The 22,203-nt window shown below is 42.3% G+C and overlaps 2 protein-coding genes across 2 annotated transcripts; one reads left to right on the plus strand and one right to left on the minus strand.

The window, feature by feature from the left end:
* Positions 1-6,855: 6,855 nt before the first annotated feature.
* On the minus strand, positions 6,856-11,948 carry supt7l (SPT7 like, STAGA complex subunit gamma). Its single transcript, XM_061082816.1, has 5 exons — positions 11,828-11,948; positions 10,745-11,222; positions 10,270-10,594; positions 9,118-9,355; positions 6,856-7,414 (listed from the first exon to the last, which is right to left on the minus strand). The coding sequence occupies exons 2-5, from the start codon at positions 11,173-11,175 to the stop codon at positions 7,125-7,127; spliced, it is 1,284 nt and encodes a 427-aa protein (XP_060938799.1). The 5' UTR covers positions 11,176-11,222; positions 11,828-11,948; the 3' UTR covers positions 6,856-7,124.
* Positions 11,949-12,221: 273 nt separating this feature from the next.
* slc4a1ap (solute carrier family 4 member 1 adaptor protein) lies at positions 12,222-22,090 on the plus strand. The gene is made up of 14 exons (XM_061082553.1): positions 12,222-13,065; positions 14,375-14,594; positions 14,773-14,901; positions 14,995-15,055; positions 15,157-15,296; positions 15,423-15,583; positions 16,307-16,376; positions 16,480-16,669; positions 17,006-17,102; positions 17,198-17,447; positions 17,749-17,832; positions 18,186-18,265; positions 18,354-18,423; positions 20,185-22,090. Exons 1-14 carry the CDS (start codon positions 12,223-12,225, stop codon positions 20,232-20,234), a joined length of 2,445 nt encoding a protein of 814 aa, XP_060938536.1. The 5' UTR covers position 12,222; the 3' UTR covers positions 20,235-22,090.
* Positions 22,091-22,203: the final 113 nt, after the last annotated feature.

Raw genomic sequence — 22,203 nt, forward strand, 5'->3', positions numbered from 1 at the left:
CCTTTAAAAAGGGCTGGTGTGATTGTTATACGACAAACTTTTCCATAAAAGCTCACAGCATCATTTAAGCCCAGTTACCGATGCACAGGCAGCTTCAGGCACGTTCCTATTTAAGCCGACTTAATGAATATGAACACTAAAAGCTTGTATTGTACAGTGGATGATGGTGCGGGAGGGGATTGAAGTCTTCTTCATGATATCAGTACCATCATCTAAAGTGCTTTCAGCGCCTGATGTGAATACATTACCCACAGTCATATCAAGTGTGGTGCGATGGATTGAGCAAAACGCCGGTGCTATTTTTGTCCGCTGGCTGGCAGCTATAAGCAGACACAATACTCTAATTGGTTTCCCTGGACCTGGTGCTGTGAAGGCAGATGTGAGAGAACACCTACTCAACAACTGGCTGATTTCACTGACAAGCAATTAGGGATTTGTGATTTTAAGGCAAAAAAAAATGTGTCAGGATGAGAAAACTGGCATCGGATTGTTGGAATATCCTGAAAGTTGACTCGACTGTAGAGGAACAAAAATTCTACTCATTGTGCTCAGTCATTTGCAGTAACATAACAGCTATGATTTGTTTATATTTGGGATGCATCCCAAACCAGACATTCAGGGACGTAGAATGCAACGCAGCAAGCAGGGAGCTGATTGTGTGAGGAAATATATTCATTTGGTAACGTTTTCACTGCAGCATTCTGATGCCATTAAACCTCAGCTCGCTCCGAGGTCTCTGTGGTAACCGGGAGAATGCTAAATGTGACAGAGAGGAGGCCTCGGTCCAGCCACGGCTTGAATGTGGCGCAAGGCTGCCCTCCAATGGTGGGATGGTGAGTTGACACAATATAGCAGCAGATTTTCAAAAGACCAATATTGTTTCCAGTAAAATGGATTTGCTGTAGAGTGACTCCATTTCCAGAGTCGACTTTATTCCATGAAGATGAAAGCTATCATATGAAAGCACATTACACAGGGCTACATGGATATGGTTTTTTCCCCTCCTCTCCCGGGCAACCCACACTTAGCTCAACCTCCCCGGTGAGCTCTGCCACTCACACACGTATAGCTGAGGTTATGGGTGATGTTCTGCCAGTTTATGTGAAGGAGGTGGGACTCGTGTTCCAGGTCTGCATGGGCAGCTTAACCTGGGGCGAACAAGGCGTGTGGGTTGAGCGGTCTGCATAAGAAATACTGTGGTTTGCAGCCGGTGTGTTTTAAAGAGACAAATCCTCTCTGAATGCTACAAAGAGCAGGCTTGGTTAAATCCGGTGGAGGTTTGTTCTTTTGTTTACTTGCATCTCAGACGGGTGGTGCTTATGAGTCCCTGCTTGTTTTACCCAAAAAAGCACTAGTTCTCAAATCGTAAGGCTTGTCACTCTTTTCTTCCCTCATATCTGTGTAATGTGAATATTTTTTGGGCCACTGAAAATATGTCTTGCATAAATTCTGATAATGAAGATTGGATTTTTGTTGAGCAGAAATATCTTTCTTCTGCTTTTTCCTCAGATTTACAGAATTCCATGTGTCGCAGAGGAAGTGGAGGCAAAACCCACTATTTAAGTAAAGGTGCAAGTACAACACTATAACATAGTCAATTGAGTACAGAGGTATTCATCCATCCATCACCTGTACTGCTTATCCTGTTGGGAGCAGCTGTCATTGGTCGAAAGGTTGGGGGAAAACTGGATAGATTGTCAGGCGGTTTTTCAACATACAGAGACAAACAATCAATCTCACTTTTGGTCAGTTTCTAACATAAGCCTAAGTAAAGAGGTATTGTCAGCTAAATGTAAAAGTAAAAGTACTTATTATGCTGAAAATGTATCTAATAATGTTTTGCATCATTAGATTGTTAATCACAAGTCAAGTAGCATTTTAATGTTGTAGCAGGTCAAGGTGAAACTAGATTTTCTGAAAGGGGGAGGGGGGGTGGGGGGCGGGGTGCATGTGAAAAGCTGGATATCGTGGAGAGGGTTGGGATGTCTCTCCCAGAAGGTATTCAGTGTGTTGCACATGGCTGTTCACAGGGAAAGGAACTGAAATAGTAACATAATAAGTGGAAAAAAATGAAGTGAGAGAGACAAATTTAAACCCCACATACATTCACCTCCACACTTGATCAATCGTGATTAAAGTGGGCGTGAATGTCTTTTCGACACTTTGTTTCAAAAGTTACAAAAAGAGTTGGTAGCAGATTTAAAATAGAGTCTCTGAAGCTGCTCAACCATCCAAGAGTCAGACTTCTGAGGAGCTACACGTTTATGTTCAACGATGAACTTTTCTCTAATCTCAGAAATAATGGAGAGCTTTAGATCATCGGAGCCTTGAAGAGTTATTTAAAGAAAAGCACCTGAGAAGTTTTGAAGGAAACTCACTCGTTTGTGGAAATAGTGATAACTAATAAAACATCTGAAAGCCATTGAGGTCCTGTCGACGCACAAGCTCAACCTGTCAAGAGTCAGTCTCAGCTGTCAATCGTGATGTTTCACCCCATGTTTAAAGTATCAATAACTAAATGTACTGAGGAGATGAACACTCTACAACAGATTGATAAGAAATACATGAAATATAAGAACCCATTTGAATTATAGTGAGGCAGGATAATAAACTAGCATACAATATAAATACTTAAGTATAGTATAAGTACCTCAAAGTTGTGCTCAAGCAAAAGACTTGAGTAACTGTTGTATATGTATAATATTCATGCATCACCAATGCGACAAAGTTGATTTTCTCGGCTCCTCATTTTTCAGCACGTTTTACATTCCAATCACATTTTCTGATCAGATCTTCATTTCTCATCTGTTACTTTGAATTATACCTTTGAAACATTTTTCTCCAAATGAAAAAAAGAACCTCAACCAGGGGACAAATGCATTCATCCGCCTGACGAGCCTGCATCAATCCTCGCTTCATTTTACATTTTCAGTCCGCTCACCCAAGAGAAAATATCCATCAATTGATTCAGACTGAGACTCTGATGCTTTGCAATCAATTCTCTCATCTGTTGCCTGCAGTGAAATGGCTGCAACAGTGGCAATGTGTAGCATGGGACCCTTTGTTCCTGTCATATCCCGTATGTCTGGCAATTCATCTTTCTCTTGATACCATCATCCCATCTCATAATTCATTATTTGGCTCCACCGCAGTGGTACAGTATCTCTTTACGTGATTGCAATAAATAGAAGTCAGAGAAATCCTGCAACGACATTAACTTTAGGGTGAGTGTGATTTGTCCAAGAACAGACAAATGAGTCGCCTGAAGGACCATCCCAGCTCCGGGAGTAAAAAGTAGACATATTCCTCATTCCGCTCACAAACTCACAACACGGTCGGAGAGATTAAATTTCATTCCAAATTAATGAGTTTGCACACAGGAAGGTAATTAATCATTTGGTGGGTCTTTTCTTTGGCTCTCAGCACGTTTTGGCCTCGCTCGCAGACCCCTGCTCAAAAAACATCTTGACGTTTTTGTAATTACACCTTTTCTCTGCGGCGCAAAGCAACCGAGCAGCTGTTGACAAACTGAGGGGTCACATTGCCACAGCACAAATATAATAAGACTGCGTGTTAGCACATTTAATCAAGGCGGTTAGTGACCATCCAGGACGTTTCTGTTTTTCAGGCTGTAGATTTACTTTCTCCAAGAGATTCAAGCAGCAGAACGTAGACCCATGACCACAGCTTGTGTTCCCATGGTGCACTGTGATGAGGATGATGGAGATCAGGATTTTATGCGATTCATTACATATAGTGTCCGTTGTAAACCTTCCTCTTTGGAATGTTCTGTTCTCTTGTTCTGTGTTAATGCTCCAGAGCTTCAGAATCAGATCTTGTCACTAGTGAGTCCTCCTCATACAGTTCTACAGTGTACTGTCACATTTGTTGTTTGCGTGCTGGACGTTGTGTGCAGAGCTTTTTATAAACAGTCTATTGTGCAGAGTGAAGTTGGAAAACTTAATGTACATCCTACCTGGTTTATCTGCAGTGAAGACTTTATGGTCAGTGTTTTTCATCAAATTAAACTGAATTTGCTTTATTTCCCGTGTGTGGTTTACATATACATTTAAATGATTTGCTTAACCAATTACTTTATTTGGGACATTGCTTGTCAACTATTTCAGAGGTTTGTTAAACAATCGACACAATTTTCAGACCCAAGTCCACAACTTCTCAAGATAACAGCTCTGGAATTCTGCTTTTACTTTGAAGACAAACTACTAAAGAGGAAGTGATTCAGTTAATGTTGTTACCATGACAGAGATCCGCATCCATCACAGGTAAGTGTGCTGTCTTCATCTCAATCCAATATGGTGAAATCAAATTATCTAAATGATCTGGTGGCGATGTTGACCCGTGGTTTGACCCATTTGAAGATAGCTGCAGTAATTTGTCAGAGGACGTGGAAGAGGACATGTTCTACTCGTCGAACACACTGAAGGCAACTGCTCCGCCCCCCCACTGACTGCTACAGAGCACTGGTCAATTCAATTCTTATTGAACAGATTACGTGTCCAAATTACACAAAACTGGCTAGTGAACTTCCTCGGGGAAATTTACAACAAACATAGTGTTGATATTTACTTTTATTTTGAAAAAGTTAACGTTGTTAACTTCACTTATAACATTTAACTTCATAACTTAATTTAACACATAACTACCTCAGTTATGGAAATATACTTCAATGTTAAGATTGGAAGATTTAAGTTAACACATTTTATTTTCATTCCGTGTTCTTTGGTCAGATAGGTTGAGCTGCCCCTCAAAAAACTGTCCTCCACCCTGATGGTTTGAATAGGACGAGATGAGGTGTTCTCGGCCACATCTTCCAGGAGGCACAGGAACATCTTTAACAGTGTTTTATTAGTCAATATCGCGACAGAGCAGTGAACCACAATTTCCTTGAATCACAGAGCATTACACCTTAAGATGTAAACTAAAATAATGTTAAGTTAACCAGAGAACTACTCTTGAAGACGTCTACAGCCAAGTCAGCAATGACTATTGTCCTTATAGAGGCCAAGTCCAATTCTGGGCAAACAGTAAAATACAGTGTTTGGACCTGGTGACCGAAAAAAATATTTGTGTCTTGTCATAACTATCTGGTTTGACAGGGTCTTACTATATACTACAATATTATGTGAAAAAACAATTTGTGGGTGAGGGTCGGTGTGGAAGTGGTTCAGGTGAACACCTCCGGCTGCAGCAGGTGAGTGATAACCGCAGCAGAGTCCAGCTCATCACTCTCCTGTTAGCTGTGCATGAGAGAAGCCGGCTGGTGCACAAGTCAATTCATGTTAGGCTTGCTTTGAGTTTTCTAAATAAAAGTGGCAAAGGCAAACAGCTATTTTGTGTTGGCAGACCCATGGTTCTACGATAATAAAGTCATAAACCAAAGTAGTGAACTAAGTACAAGGTTGAACTGGTGATGATGGAATTGAAAGGATGAACAAAGATGCTTCAATTTATCTTTAAATATCTGGAAGCATGGACCAAATTGAGGTACTGACCTACTGATGACTGACATTGCCTTAAATAAAGCATAATTTTGTCTTTTTTAAACCATAGACCAGTGGTTCTCAAATGGGGGTCCGTGGCACACTGCCAGGGGTCAGTCATAAATCTAATATCTTTCTCAGACACATCTCTTGTGTTGCTCTTTTAGGTAACTTAGAAGTGGAAAAAAATAGGCTGTCAATATATTCCAAGGGATATATTGTATAATATATCCATGTATGAGGCTGCCCTCTGTATATATTTTTTTATCTTTAGACGGTCCTAGGCTGAGAATTTTGTTTAGAGCCTCTGCCATAGACTGTAATGTTCAGTACAGTGTTTGCTACCATTGGCTACAGTTAGATTTCTGAGATAACTTTGGATTTAAAAGGGTCAAGCCAGTCCTTTGTTCCTGAGGGCCACAGCTTTAGATGCCACATCTTGGAAAGATTCCATTTTGCACAGTCAACACAGACTGGAAGTGACAAGGTCAATGTTGATGCTGTTTTTCAGCTGCACACTGGAGTTTTTCCAACAGAATATCAGAGCAGAAAATAATTCAGGACTCCCATTAGAACCAGGCGACACAGCTTACAGCTATTAGCATGGACGAGGGGAGCCTCTCTCGCTGCGAGTCTGGAATACTGATAGTGTTTTCCAGCTGCTCCAGCTCCCACCTGGGTCCCACGGCACTGCAGATCAGACACATTTTTTAAGTCGTGCCACAAAAAATAAATAAAAATGCACATCAACTTTCGTTGCAGCTAAATTGAATATCAATATATGACCCCAGCAGCACTTCCCATAGGAAGAACATTACCTGCCCAGTTGTGAAAAGAAAAGAGTAAAAAGAAAGTCACATATTCAGACAGAGCCGCTCATTCAGAATACAAACGTATGCATGCCGTAATTAATTTGCCATTAAGGCTGGATTGATGTCGCCATCATGATGCAGACAATCAAACCATAATTGCCTCTGGTGTTGCATTCACAGCTCTGCCTCATTACCGAAACAGATGCTAATTTTGCGGAGCCGCTTCAGGTTGACAGGTGTGTGTGTGTGCAGGTGTGTGCAGGTGTGTGTATGTGTGGTCGACTCTGCTGTGTCGAGCTGTGTGTAAAGTGAACTGCAGAGTGGAAACAAGGGGATGAAAAAAATACACGAGGAAAACAAAACATTCTTTTGTGTTTTGTCTTTGGTGGAGTGTCTTGTATCGTAATGAATGGCGCAGACAGTAATTGCTATGTTAGGAGAAAGTGAGTTAATAGCTTGGGAAAACAAACCATTCTGCTGAATTATTAAGATGTTTAACTAAATGATTTACTTCTAGACCTCTTGTTTTTCGTGTTCTATAATTTATTAGGTTAAGTGAAAGAGTTTTATCATTTCTTGAGTGTTGTTTTGAAACAATTTAGTCAAATTAAGAGAATTCAAGAGATTTAGAACATTTTCATTTGACAATAAACCACATTGATATATTTAGTGCCAACATAATAAGTACAAACTACCCCCCCCCCCTCCCATTAGTTCATTATTTCATGACATGAACATCTCAGTCAGTTTATCCGGAGGCCATGATCTCAGCAGCACATTTAGTAACGTGTCCACTGTCTCTTCCAACACTTCACATCTTCTTCGCCCGTTTCTTGGGCCTCTGGTTGAAGACAGGTGAAGAGCCCATCAAGGAGTCAGGTGAATGAGAAGCGTAGCTGGCTTCTGAGGGCGCGCCACCAGGCGAGGGCGCCATGGCTCCTACCGATTCGCTCATGCTGGACATGGGGCCTCCCTCCTCAAACACATCCCCACCCAGGACAGCGTGGTGATGGTGGTGGCCTGAACTGTGGCCGTCCTCGCCATCCTGCGGCTCCATTTTAACCTGCGGCCACAGAGGGGAGTTGTTGGCCCCGGCCCCACCTTGTAAGATAAGAGTGCAGTTTTAGCAAAGGTGATTTTCTACTACAAAATTGATTCCTCTTTAGTAAACAGGTGATCTAAATGTATATGCTTGGTGATGTTTAAAGATGCCCCCTACAGTATTGTCTGGTTTTTGAAATTCCAACTTAATTCTGATGTTTTTAGAGCTGGAGCAAGAAAGTAAATACAGAAAGAAGGTGCCTCACTAAGACCTCTGTTCATTCTCCGACTGGCTTTTACAGTTTGCATGCTCAGCCATGTCCCAGCTTGTAAACTCATCTGGCTACAGGAGACATTTAGCCCAAAATGGCAGAGAACACCTGGTATTCGGTTCAGATCAGGATCAGATCAAAATCCAAACATAAAGAAATAGCTCCAAGAGTAAATTTGGGACTGAGACAGCTCAAAGGGTTTTGGTGCAAATTGTTTTGCTCCAGAGAGGGGTTACTGTGTTCAGACAATTTGTCTGCACTAAGATGTGGAGGTGTGAAAACACCCTCACTCAAAGTGATCCACTTAGAAAATTTAATTTGAATTGTAAACATTGAAAAAAACATCCTTATGTCGGTAATATGTGTTAATAGAAAGTCGAAACTTCCAGGTTGTGAGAGGCCTCTTTCAAAAGTGTGCTGGATTGACAGATTTTGGTGAACAAACATACATTAGGATTGCAAGACTGTGAAAGAGCTATAAATGCCTTAACATGTTCTAAATAAATGGTTTTCCAGTGTGTGAAGTATTGATACGATTATTTTTGAGTAAGATAATTTTTTATGACACATCATCACTCTCTATGTGTGGCTTAGTGCTGCTTCAGAAACATAGCTCAGCGAAAATTTACAGTGCAAAAATAAAACACCTGAACTTAGTAGTTTCACTAGCAGTAGAGAAACCAGCAGTAATCCACAAATTGTTTTAATACCTCTGTCAAGGAGGAAATACTATAAGCATTATCCCGGTCACTTTGTTTGTCAGTTGAATTACACAACATGCACAGAAGTAACTAAGAAACACTATTTTCTTGCTGCAAATCAAGACAAATGAGCGGATCCAGGAATGCTTTCTCACATACTTTGTGAGATGGGGCTATTTTGGGACATTTTCACAGCAGGGGATAATTAATGGATCTGGATGAAAAACAATGTGATACACATAGGGGGCGGATATCTATGAGTCTGTGTACTTTGGTGCAGCTTGATTGAATTTAAGGAGACTGTTGGGCCTTGGCAGAGGAATGCGCTCAACTGAGTCCCACTCTAGTTATATTTAATGTGTTTTTAAAGTAGTTTGATCATACTGGCTGTTTTCAGAAACAGTATTATTGGGCAGTGATACAGTCACTGTGGTAGAAAGAACTTTGTCAAACTCAGTTTAACGGTCAGCAAAAGACTGACTGACTATCTGTAAACAGGATATACAACATGTCTTAATAGTAAACAAACACAGACAAATTTAATTAAAGTGGCTTATGATATAATTTCATCTTTGTCAGAAGACCGACCTGATGAAAACTAGGTCATGTTAACAAGCTTATTGAAAACCCCTTCATAGGAGAAATCTTATTAGGAAGTGTCCTAACTAAAATACAACAAGCAGCGGCTGTTACTGTTCCATGTGGTCACAGCCGAGTGCCAACACTGACTGTGGACTCTGGAGAAAATGTATTCATGAATGCAGGATATGAATGTAAATGCAGCTCTCACCCGACGTGTGAGGAGAATGGTCGGCATCCAGGCCTGAAGCCAGCCTTTCACCGCGGGCCCCGAGGACCCCCATGGGCAGAGCCTGGTCTCCAGGGGCCAGGTCGGCTTCGGGCTCCTCACTGACTGGGAAGGAGATGTCACTCATGGGCTCCTCCTTAATCCTCAGGGGCTTGGAATCCTCCAGAGCTTTCTCTGGGTTCACAAGGCGCTCGTATTCCTCCGACAGATCCTTACTGACCTGAGAGAGGAAAAACTATTTATTAGTCCTGTTTTTCTGGTGTAAGACGATGTGAGAACTTGGATGATTTAGACTTCCACAATGAATATTTTCTGAAGAATAACTAAACATGTTTCTTTAGTCTAAATAATAAAAGCAAAGCTCATTTTGTTGCCATCATCAGTTCCTTCACTTTCTCCTCCTCACAGTTCCAGTCACTGAGGACAGTCACTGTCCGTCAGCTATCTCACAAATTGCCATGCGCACCATTACTCTCAGTCAGACAAAGTGCTTTGTACTCTTTGAGAAGTTACGCGTTATGTAGAAGCAATAGTACTTTTCAAGAGACAGACATTGTTTAAGAGTATGCCAAACACGACTATTTTCAATACTGATTAATTGATTGATTAATACATTTAGCAGATTGCTTTAAAGACTGTTCAGTCTATACAATTTCAAAATACAGAGACGGATAACAAGCAAATCCTCCTATTGGAGCAGTTTGAAGTAGAATGTTTTTGACTGATGATCTTCATGTAATACTGATGTCAATCATATCAAGGGCAACAAACAATCAAGGAATGGGTGATATGGATACAATTCTTTATCATTAATATTATTTTATGTCATGATATCTATATCTACTGGTAGTAATAATAGAATACTAACATTCCTGAAAATCTAATTTGAAACAACTTAAATTATTTTTAAACTAACCCGGGCAATTATTCACATGACAAACTAATCCCCAAGTGCAACTCACTCATTGATAACGCAACATCTATAACAACTCAGTACAAACAGAGATATTAAAGGGATAGAAAAACAGTTTAACAGTATTGCAAAATCTTGTATGGTTGACAAATTTCTATCTATATACAACAATATCAAACAACACAATCCTATGAACAGGACTGACCCATCTCCAGCCTCACCTGAAGCATGTAGCTGTGATAATCTTTGATCCTCACTTGCCAGAAGCGCTGCAGGGCCAGCACGCTGCCGATGCCCACCTCATGGAACACTTGCTCCACCACGTCTGGGAAGGGACTAGCCCCAAGCCGCGCTTCCCGGTCCACTGCCACCCGCAGCAGGCGAGTGAGGCGCAGATAATGCTCGTGGACCAGGTCGGTCAGAGTCTCCAGCACGCTCTCCTGAGCCGACTCAAAGCCAGCGTGTGCCAGCACAGTGGCCACTGATTGGTAGAGGAGCTGCCTGCAGGAGGGCCAGCTCAGCTCTGTGACAGGTTCGCCTCTACCCCTTAAGAGTGGAAGACGCAAAGGAGATGGAGAGGGAGAAATTTGTCAAATGTCAATTCTTACATAAATTACAATATCTAAACTTCGATAAAATGCCTCAATATGGTATTTAATCCAATCTTATCTATGCAGCAAAACTAGATTAACTTACATATAAAAGTCACTTTCAGGGTCACTTTGGCGAAGCTGGAAGGGTTGCCGTGGTGCTTTGCTGTCAACAGGCAGCAGATCATCTGGCATGATAGGTGGCGTGGGAGGACGTGGCGGAAGGTTGGCATCCGCCTCCTCCATCCTGCTGCCGCCTTCGTTAGACGCTGAGCTCTGACCTTGACCCTGGGCCGCTGTCAATAGGCTGCGGAGTCTGCGAGCATGCTGACACAACTGCACTGTGTGGATGGTGAGGCTGCAGGGCTCCGAGGGGATGTCCAGCATCGTGGTGGGCCGCGGCCGCTGGGCCGAGGGCTGGTGCAGGGGAGGGTCCTGCATCTCCACGGAGCGGAACTCGCGCTGGAGCAGGTCGAAGGAGCTGCGGCTGGGAGGTGCACCAGCCGGTCCGGGGATCTCCCCCCAGTAACGCATCATGATGAGAGATGGAAGACACTGGATTCAAACTAGCATCAAGTCTGGAACTGTGAAGAGGGAGAGGGAGGAAAAGTAAGTACAACTGAAACTGAGGATGAGGAGGGTCCGTACAATGATGGATGATGTGTGGAGGACTGGGGCAGCAAGAACAACATCGGATGTCAAACAACATTCAGTATTTGCATTGTAGCAGTGATTCTGATCTTTTAATTGACTTAAGGCTTTTTTTTGTAAACAAATTTTTACATAGTTAAGTTTTAATAGGGCTAGGCCATTAAATAACAACTATTATCGCAATGTGGTTTCATCAATAGCAATAAAACAAAAGTTCAATATATATTGATTTGAATGCCTATGCGTTGTGTGGAGATACAACACATGACTGATCCACCTCAGATTATTCCAATGTTTTACTGTTTGTAACTTTAGAGTTTAAAAACCACAACCTTCACTCGGGAGCAAACATTAGTCTTTAAACTTAAAAAAAAGTTTTCACCTCTGATGTTTAAACTTAGCATCAATGTGTGTTTTTCCAATAGCGGGAAGACCCTAAATATCAAATGTCGGAATGGAGTTTTGTAGCGGATGCGCCTCACAACAGAACACGTATTAGCTCTGACTCGCAATGGACCAACAACAACAAACCGGTTACCTAACAACAAGTACCCCAAATCCATGTTGGGCCTGTTAACCTGTAAAACCCTGAAGTAAAGATCACTGCTGTAACTCAAATCACACAGAGGATGAGACCTCCGGCTGCAGCGCTTGTTTCCTTCACGGATGTTGCACAGGAAATAAAGATCCCTGTTGTCCTTCCGGGAAAAAGCTCGAGTAAAAACCTGAATCTGAATTTTGGTTCCATAACAACCCGTTCATTTTGTCTTAGATGTAATTAAACTAATTACATCAATGTGAAATTTAGTTTTATTTTAAATCATTTTCTTAATATATTCTCTCCGGGATTCGTTTCTTTATTAACAGGTTTTCTGAGTTTTTTGGTGGAGGCACAGAGGACACGGACCTTTTTTACAGGCGCACCAAATAAACATGGCCGCCCCCCCGCCGTTAGACGTGAGAGTGGAAACTACAGATGAAGAAATGAGCTCCGCGGTGGAAACAGGGTCCACATCAGAAAATGGAGGAAAACCTGAGAGAGACTCGACTAAACCTGAGCCGGACGCCGAGGAGCAATTCAAGAAACCCGCTCTTTTCAAGGCTCCGTCTCTCGCCAGCAAACGCGGTCACGTCGCGGCTTCGTCCAAACCAACGGCTGCAGAAACCAAAACGGCTGCAGAAACTAAAGCTGTGGAAGAAAAGAATGTCGTTGAAGTCGCAGGAATAACCAGCAACGCTTCACCGAGTCCTGCTGTTGAAAAGGAACCTGCGGAGAAGCGTAAAGAAGAGGAGGAAGAAAATGGCGGAGAAGACAAAAGCGTGTCCACTGTCAGGATCAAACCTGAAGCTAAACCCAGGGTGCTTCCTGTCAGAGGGCCCCTACCTGGGAAGTTCCCGCCCCTGGGGTACACGGAGCCCCTGTGGGGGGGCAGCGCCGCGGACATGCCCTACGCCCTGGAGATCCTGAAGAACGGCACCATCGTGGACACGGTGCCGCTGACCCACGGCAGCTTCTTCGTGGTGGGCCGCCTCCCGGTTTGCGACGTGTCCCTGGAGCACCCGTCCATCTCCCGGTACCACGCCGTGATCCAGTTCCGGGCTGAGGCCGGGGAGGGGGGCGGTGTCGGGGAGGAGAGGGGCTTCTACGTGCACGACCTGGGCAGCACGCACGGCACCGTGGTGAACAAGAGCAAGATCCCTCCGAACACCTACGTCCGGCTCCGGGTGGGCCATGTGCTGAAGTTCGGAGGGAGTACGAGACTGTTCATCCTGCAGGTGAGTCCCGTCAACCATTGTACACCTGCTGTGGAAATACTGAGGTACACACACGGCTGTCACTGAAGTGAAGGTTTAAAGGTTCAGTGTGTAGGATTTAGTGACATCTAGTGGTGAAGTTACATGTTGCAGCTGAACACCCCTCACCTCATCCTCCCCTTCCAAACATGAGAGAGAACCTGTGGTCAATTTCAGTTTTCGTAAAAACTCAAAAGCTGTTTAGTTTGTCCAGTTTGGGCTTCTGTAAAACAAAACATGGCGGCCTCCGTAGAGAGGACCCGCTACCGATGTATATATAAAGCAGTTTGATATAAAGGGCCCATTCTAGGTTATAGACAACAACAATGTGTACAATTTAGAGGTTTACACATGAGTGAAAACATCACTAGGATGATTGTTTATTGATTGATCCGTGATCTGACTGTTCTTTGCCATGGACACTTAAAATACCTAAACTGAGTTTGTCTCATCACAGCCTTTGGGTTTCTCTTCATAATGATATAGTATTTTCTGATCACATGTCTATTGTTTTCGATTATATCTTATCTAGTCCTTTATGTTGTGGCAGAATCCCAGATTATTCCCGCTCCATACATTTTCTCACTGCAAATCAGTTTTTCCTTCAATGTTTTTATACATAGTCTGTGTCTGAAACCTTTGTGACAACATCTGCTGCTGAGCTACTCTTCAGCCCTGGTATATTATCTCCGTCTTCCATTTCCCATCCCCAAATAAAGACACAGAAAAATAAAACTTTGTCGAACACTAAAATGCTGTTCTTGAAATCCTAGGGTCTCTCACAGTCTTATAACATACACAGTCATTTGAGAGAAGCTGTGAGTGGACTGCTCAGGGTTCCTGGTTTCCTTGTCTAGGTTTAGACTCATGGTCAAGTGAAGAAAAGACTCATGTACCCTCCTTTATTATAAATTACACATTTTAATACAATTGCTTTAATTTCTAATATATTATTAAATCTAGCTTTGCCTCTGGCAATGTTCAGTTGTCCAAAGAAGTAATAAATCATAAATAAGGGCCCTTTTCTATTTTTAAATCAACTTGACTATGACTACATCGTATAATTCCACATTTAGAAAATTAGTATAAGACTAAGTCATTTGACAGATAATTATTCATGTAAGCCATTTATTAAGCAAGAGTGCCAATTATTCAGTGTTTCCAGCTTTTTGGAAAATTCATTCTAGGGAACACAGTTATTTAGAATTGAAAAAGAAACCTCCCCATAGTTGATGGAGATGTTGTCTTATACAGTTATCTTTAAGACTTCATCTTTGCTCTGCTTCTTCAGGGTCCAGAGTTTGATGAGGAAGAGGAGTCTGAACTAACAGTGACAGAGCTGAGGGAGAAAGCTCGCAAACAGAAAGAAGAGCTAGAGAAGAGGATGCTGGGAGACGGTTCGGATGATGATGGCGACGATGATGATGAGAAGGAGAAAGGAGGGGAAGGCGATAGCATCAAGTCCAAGAAGAAAACGTCAAAGGAAGATTCAGGGTGTTCGTGGGGAATTGGTGAGATTTCCTGCCGGTCCCAGGATTACATCACAGTGTGTTCTGTGTCTGCTGCATGGTCATCTTTAGTGAGCTGGCGTTAAAGTTTCTCTCAGGGCGAGTAACTGAAGACGCCAGTTAATCCTTCACTTCCCTTCTTTCCTTTCACTCCATCTGTCTCTGTAAATCCTCCCTGCAGATGAGGAGGTTGTTCCAGAGGAAGACGAGGATGAGGAAAACCCCTTCTCAACTGAATTCCAAGAGGACCAGGAGGCAGCATACCTGAAAGATCCCAAGAAAGCTTTGCAGGGCTTCTATGACCGGGAAGGTGAGAAGCAATTTAGCTTTATGAGAAGCAGAAGAAAAGGGTTTGTGTTTCTTTTGTTTCTTAACTTAACTTTTTCGACATTGTGCGTCCCAGGGGAGGAGCTGGAGTTTGAGTATGAAGACAAAAGCCATGGCTCCTGGCTGTGCAGAATAAAGTAAGAGACTTGTGACATTTCTGTGACATCAAAAAGGACATAAAGAATGTGGATGTGGTGTAGAGGTGCAGAGTTTTTGTAGACTTTCCCTTTCTTGCCAGGCTGCCTGTGGATGACGCCAAGGGCCGACAGCTGGTTGCTGAGGCGACCGTCACGGGGAAGAAGAAAGACGCAGCCATCCAGTGCTGCCTGGAGGCGTGTCGCATGCTGGAGGCCAGAGGGCTGCTGCGGCAGGAAGCAGGTGGGAGCTCAGCTCACACTGGGAATGGTTGAAAGGGGGATCGTGAACCACCATCTGGAGAGGTTCTGTTTTTTTGTTGTTGTTGTTGGGAGGTTAAGTTTTTCCTGTTTTATTTCTTATTTCCAGTGTCCCGCAAACGCAAGAAGAAGAACTGGGAAGACGAGGACTACTATGACAGCGATGATGACACCTTCCTGGATCGAACCGGCACTGTGGAGAGGAAGAGGCAAGACCGAATGAAAAAGGCCGGAAAGATTGAGGAGCGGGCTGAGACATTTGAATCATTGGTAAACATCTGCCGACATTTCAAATATGCTTTTGAGCCTTTGTTTGATAGAAACAATGATGGAGAGACAAGAAACGCGTCAAAGAGGAATTATATGCAGTCAAACGTCTGGTCAGCTGGGAGTGAAACTGGTGACCTGCTGCTCAGAGCATATGCAACGATGTGGTTTGTGCCCTGACTATTCAGCTATAGAGTTGTCCATCTGCCTGACACTCTGATTCAGGTCCATGACATGAACCAGACACCAAAGATAGGCTACTCTTTGAATTCTTTATAAAATATATTTACTCCAACAAACTGAATATATCAAACACCTGGTGGGTGTGTCGCCTCTTTGTCAGAATATTTTAATTTTTTTATAATTTATTTAATCAGGAAAGTCCCATTGCGATACAAGATCTCTTCTGCCAGCGAGTCTTGGTCAAGATGAGCAGGAAATGAAATAGTGTCATATATGTATACGACAAGAAGGGATGTATAACACAAAAAACTCAAACACACCAAACAGGAGATAAGGAGATTTTTGTCAAAACTTTGTATTGTTGCTACCAACTACATAAAAACTGCGGTCACTTAAAATGCGTAATGAAGGTGCTCTGTGTTAGGTTGGGGGAAGTTTACTGAAAGTGATAGAACCAGAGTTTAGAACCAACAACTGTTAAAAGCTGCACCTGTTATATAATGTATTAATGTTCACTATACTGTATGTTTGATTGTAATGTAGGTGGTCAAACTGTCAGAGGTGGAGAAGGAGCTGGAAGACACTCAGAAGAAGCTCAATGCTGGAAGAGGAGGTGAGTCACAATCCAGTGTGTTTCCAGTCTTCTGCACCATGTGCAACAGCCCCTACTGATGTATGTTCTCCTCGCCTGATTGTCATTTCATTCCTCTTCTTAGACTCTTCTGGTTCTTCCACGGGCGACACACTAGATGCCTTTATGACCGCCGTGAGAACTGAGACAGCAATGGACGCCGTGGAGCGCAGGAAGCTTCACGTTCACGTAGCAGACTTGCGCAAAGATGCCCAGCGACTCCGCAAACTGGTCGAACTCACGCGGCCGGCACAGATGCCATCACTGCTGCCGAGGTTAGACACAGAACCACAGTCATGTCTGCTGGGTTTTCAGGTTCACACCAGAAATCTGTGAATTCAGAATCAGAATTCTTTTTATTGCCACGTATATTTGCATATATTGGAAATTGCCATGGTGTGGTTGGTGCACTGTACATAAAAACAAAACAACAATATATACAATAAGACAATATATATATACAGTAAGAAACAATAAGTTATGCATACATATTTTAGCGATCTTCTATATTGGTATACTCCTCATATAGCAGATTTGATCTATGGGTTCATGTAGAAGGAAAAAAGTATGAAAACACTGACGAGGAACGGTGATGTGTGTTGGTGTGGTAGTGGCAGCTCAGAGTTGGAGAAGCCCAAGAAGACCTTACCCCTGTTTGGAGCCATGAAAGGAGGAAGTAAATACAAACTTAAGACTGGCACCATCGGGGTAGGTGTTATGTTTCTAACTCACTTAAATCCTTTTCCTTATGTGTTAGTCTTTCCTCTTCCTCTCTGATATCGTTGTTTGTGTCCTGTCTCTAGAAGTTGCCTCCTAAGCGACCAAACTTACCTGTGGAGCTCTTCAACATGAAGGAACTTGCACCCACTGGAGAAGAGGAGGAAGAGGAAGAAATGGAGGGAGCGGTGAAAAATGAGGACAATGATTATGAACAGTGTGCAAGTATCTCAGAATCTAATGACGAATCTGAGGAGTCCAGTCCATCTATGTCTCGTGAGAGCTCTTCTTCAAGGAAGCAAAGAGGGAAACCAGCTCAGTCCAATGAGCTGAAAGGTAAACAGCTGTCTCATATTGCCACTGGGTGGCAGCAGATCTGTTACACATACAAACAGCACAGTGTTATATTTGTATTCTATCATAGACGTACAGATTGTGGATTTTAAAAACAAGCTGTGGTTGGTTTACATAAACATTTTTTATCCAAATGTTTGCATTTCTGGTCATATCTTATCTCATCCTAATGACCTACATCTGCAACATCCAAGTCTCAACATGATTTGTTTGTACATTCAAAGAACAGTGCATATCCCCATATTACTATTTTAATATGTTTATTTGTTTGATTTCATATCAGAGAAAATCCACAAACAGAAGGGAGGAGGAGGCGGTGCTGAAGCAGTGGAGCAGAGCAGCAAGTCCCCACCGGAATCCAGTCCAAGTGGGTGACGTGTTTTTATTGAGTCAATGTTAGAGTAGCTGTCACGTATTGATCGGTTACTCAGCTTGTGTAGGTGTACAAAAATATAAAATAATCCTATACTCAAATTTGGACTTTAGTCAAAACATCACTTTTATCATTTAGCATTTTTAAACATCGAAAAGGTTTTTCTGTATAAAATCTAGATTTCAGATGTAACTAGTAACTAAAGGGGTCAATTATAAAGGAGCATTAAATATAAACACTCGTATAAATGACAAATATCTCCAACATTACTTCAGTTATTGTTAAGTTAAAATGGCTGTTGTATGTCTGTTGTGTTTGTCTTTACTACTCTGTACTGATGTGTCCAGAGTCCAGAGCAGAAGGTGACAGAGACCCAGCCACTGACCCTGGTGCCAGGAAGAAGAAGAAAGGGAAGGGCCCTGGCCGAGTGAGTTCTCACACAAATACCAACATCCACATTTAACAGACAATAAAGTTTTACCTGAACTGAATCTCCTCATGGTTTGTCTCCACAGCCTCCAGTGCAGCTCTCCGGAGAGTATCCAGACGATGACCCTGATTATTCAGTGTGGATGCCTCCTTCAGGTAACCGGTCTGATCCTGACTGATGTGCTGACCCACTGATGTTGTTCTTAGGAAACCAGTGCAACTGTTACCTCCATAAGTCAGTAGAAGTTATTTCTACAAATCCTAAGAGTGAACTGTAAAGCCTGGAAATTCTCTGGAATCTAAATTTGTATCAGATCTATACAGAATGAAAGCAGCTACTCAGGAGATAGCATTGTTCTCATTCTCAAGATACAGCTTTCCAAAACGTCTGCACAAGCACTTGTTGACACTGATAAACTGGGACCACTGAGTTCAGGAATGCAGGGGAGTATTTTTGAGGATATTGCGAGAGGAAGTAAACAGGTTGTCACGGTTCATTTGTCTAGCAGAAATTGCCGTCACATTTTGATTGTTCAATGGGGAATGCATTAGATCAAAGTGAGCCCATGATAAGATAAGCTTGTATAAAACGCACTTTTAAAAGTCTGGGATCAGGGTCACGACTAATTGTGCTCATATCATGTCGATGATCTGATTAGTTTGAATATGAGCCACGTAAACAAGTCAACAGTTACAGATCCGTGTGGGACATTTCATGGGATTATACGTTCTTTCATTTTGGTCTTTTAAAGGGTTATTTTATTCCTCTGCTCCAGCATTAATATCTCAAGCAATATCTCAATAATGCCTTCAGAAAATACCTAAAATTTTGTACAAATATTCACTTGGACTCAAGAATGAACGGTTTAGTTGGCGGTCAAAGGTCAAGGTCACCATGACCTCGCTAAGCACATTTTTGCCTTGTAAGGGTGATGTCTCTGCAATGCTGTGAAGGAGTCCTTTCACATTTAGCACAAACATTCACTGGGTCACAGTGAAATGAATCTAGAAGAAAACAGTATGTAGAAATATGTGCATGAAAATGGCACTGGTTGGTGGAGGCATCCAGCTGCACTGCTGTAATTCTAGTTTCAACATATATATAATGTGTGTGTGTGTGTGTGTGTGTGTGTGTGTGTGTGTGTGTGTGTGTGTGTGTGTGTGTGTGTGTGTGTGTGTGTGTGTGTGTGTGTGTGTGTGTGTGTGTGTGTGTGTGTGTGTGTGTGTGTGTGTGTGTGTGTGTGTGTGTGTGTGTGTGTGTGTGTGTACTTATCTACATATCTTTATGAGGACTATTTTAAGAATACCCTTATACCCTACTCTTTTTGTGGCTCCTCACTTTTTCAAAAGGCTGTTTGGGGGTTAAGATTAGATTATTGTTAGGATTGGGTGGTACATTTTTATGGTAAGGGGCGAGGAAATGCATTTGTGTCTTCACAAAGTACAAGAATGTGTGTGTGGTGGATCCTAACCAGTATGGATATATTAAATCAGATTCAGATGCTGATTTGGGGGAGTTAAAAAATTCTGTTTTCCAATATATTGGATTTGCAGTAATTTCTATTGATGTCGATGTTTGATGTCGTCATCAAACTATAAACTTTATTATTATTATAAACCTTTGTTTGTACTTGAAATTAATTTAGAGTTGCCCTCATTTACAATGATTACATATAGTGAATAAGTTAACACCAGAAAAAACTAATATTTGTAGAGCTTTGATTAATAAAGTGAAACTTGTTTCCTTCATAAATGCACACTAACATAAATGCGTATCTTTTCTGCATCGTTAACTTAAAAAAAATGTTTTCCGATATTTCTTAAAAAAACTCCTATTGGCCAATTTCACTGATATATCGGTCAGACTCTAGCCTGCGGATCCTTTCAATGCTCAAACTTTCTTTTCTTCCCTCACAGATCAGACTGGAGACGGACGCACTCACCTCAATGACAAGTACGGCTACTGAGGGAGAGCTCTTCAGCGTCCACTCCAGCATTTTCCATACTGTAGATAATACCTGCAGCACAAAGAACATGAAGCCCCTGGCTCACCTTAAGAGCGAAGCCTGAAAGAAAGTGCTGAGTTGCAGAGAAACTTCTGCCGAACCTTTTATTCATCTCTTGAGGATATTTGCATTCGCAGACTGTGATGAACAGAAATCCCACCATTCCACTTCAAACTGAACTGGGAAGCTTGGGGGAACTGCCCCCTCCTGCTCCTCCCTCATTGGTGTAGGCACTGGGCAGTCGGCCTCTTGGCTCTTTCCACTATGACAACGATAGATTTGGGTGGCACCTGAATATTCAAATACATTTGAATTCTGTATTATCAAGCAGAAAATGTAAAGTTACATAGCAGCAGCAACTGATCTGAGATCAGCCTCTTGCTCTTTGGCTGCCCCTCTTGCAGTTACATCCACCTGACATCCAAACTGGGTTCCTCCTCTATTTGGCTTCAGTCGATCGCTGGCATAACCTTTCCTTTTTCTAAAGGAGTGTGTGTAGCAGGGAGAGAGAGAGAGAGAGGGAGAGCATTGAAGCAGCTTTTCTGACCATCTGGACACTTGGATGGCTTACAGGATGAAACGCAAGCTGATAATGACTCAAGCTAAGTGGAGTGTGTGTGTGTCTGCGTCTACACCGACTCACACACACACTCATCGCCCAACCTTCTCAAAGTTCTCTTTTTAACACGATTGTCTTCAGGAGCGAGTCAGCCATCGCTGTGTTCGCCTCGAGCAGGATTCCTCTCCCTGTGAAATCCCACTCGTTACTGTGCTCTTGGTTTCCTGCCATACTCTCCACCCTCTTTCCTGTTCTTCTCCTCTTCTCAAGTGTTTTTTTGTTATATAAATGTAAAATTAAAAAAAGTGTCTGTACATAACCTGTGAGCTGCTTCCCCTTGTTTTTATGATCTTGGCATCCACATAAATGTTTCCCTCGCTGGGCTTTCTTCACACTAACACTTGTTTTGACGTCAGACTTTCTCTCCTTTGAGTGCTCTCTCGCTCTCTCTCTTTCACACAGTCTTTCTCAGAATATGATCTGGCACAAAGAGGCTTGTGGTCTTCGCTGTGACCTAATCACAGATGGAGTCCTCGAACACACGAAGAGGAATCTGTCTGACACTGGGGAAGTTTTCGTGTTATGACCTTAATAAGTTTTACAAAGTTAACATTTTATATTGTACAGTAATTTTATATAATCCTAATCTAAAAATAAAGGTTTTGGGATTTACAGTTTCAGTGACTGATGTGCGATTTGCTTCCTGTATAAGGATGTTTTGAAACTAGAAGGGCGATGGGAGACCCTGTTCCTCTGCCAAGGCTAACACCCCTTTTGCAACGTTAAAGTGACAGTATGTAACTTTTACTGGATACAGCGCCCTCTATAGACTCAGATGGTGTTTAATTCCCTTGAGCTCTGTATCTGAGCAGTTATATTCGTTTTGTATGACCAGAAAACAACAGTTGCATCTATGTGTTGACTGGAGCTCTGACTGGGTCCTCCCACTCTATGAACTGAAACAGCTGAATGGTGCCTATTACCCTGTAACAAAGACACCAAACTCTGTTTAGAAGTCTTCTTACTTTAACAGTTTCCCTGCTGAACACTTGAGATAAACGCTGGTTTTGAATTGCTATTTTTTTGTTCAACTACAGTTCAGAATTACTCTTGAACTTGTTACACTTCTCACAGGAGATGGTATCCACACAAAAAAGTAACATAGGTCAAAAACACCATTCCCCCTATTCCATGTCACTGAACCATCAAACATATTTTAAAGCTGCTATTTTGGTTTAATAAAGTGTTTTGAACTGAATAGGTTATCTCTTGGACTTTGTCCCATCCTTCCAAGTAATTCTGCTAACAAACCAATAATCAAATGGACGGGGGTGAAAACACATGTTCTTGGCGGAGGTAATCACACATAAA

Source organism: Limanda limanda, chromosome 12 (assembly GCF_963576545.1).
Source record: "Limanda limanda chromosome 12, fLimLim1.1, whole genome shotgun sequence".
Taxonomy (NCBI): Eukaryota; Metazoa; Chordata; class Actinopteri; order Pleuronectiformes; family Pleuronectidae; genus Limanda; species Limanda limanda.

What these genes read in the sequence shown, in the direction of transcription:
- supt7l (XM_061082816.1), bottom strand. Translation starts at nt 11,175, where the DNA reads ATGATGCGTTACTGGGGGGAGATCCCCGGACCGGCTGGTGCACCTCCC. An exon ending in CCTGAAAGTGACTTTTATAT is followed by an intron (nt 10,595 to 10,744) that starts GTAAGTTAATCT and finishes TCCACTCTTAAG; the next exon opens with GGGTAGAGGCGAACCTGTCA. An exon ending in CCATTCTCCTCACACGTCGG is followed by an intron (nt 7,415 to 9,117) that starts GTGAGAGCTGCA and finishes TTATCTTACAAG; the next exon opens with GTGGGGCCGGGGCCAACAAC.
- slc4a1ap (XM_061082553.1), top strand. Translation starts at nt 12,223, where the DNA reads ATGGCCGCCCCCCCGCCGTTAGACGTGAGAGTGGAAACTACAGATGAA. An exon ending in AGGGTGTTCGTGGGGAATTG is followed by an intron (nt 14,595 to 14,772) that starts GTGAGATTTCCT and finishes TCCTCCCTGCAG; the next exon opens with ATGAGGAGGTTGTTCCAGAG. An exon ending in GCTCAATGCTGGAAGAGGAG is followed by an intron (nt 16,377 to 16,479) that starts GTGAGTCACAAT and finishes TCCTCTTCTTAG; the next exon opens with ACTCTTCTGGTTCTTCCACG.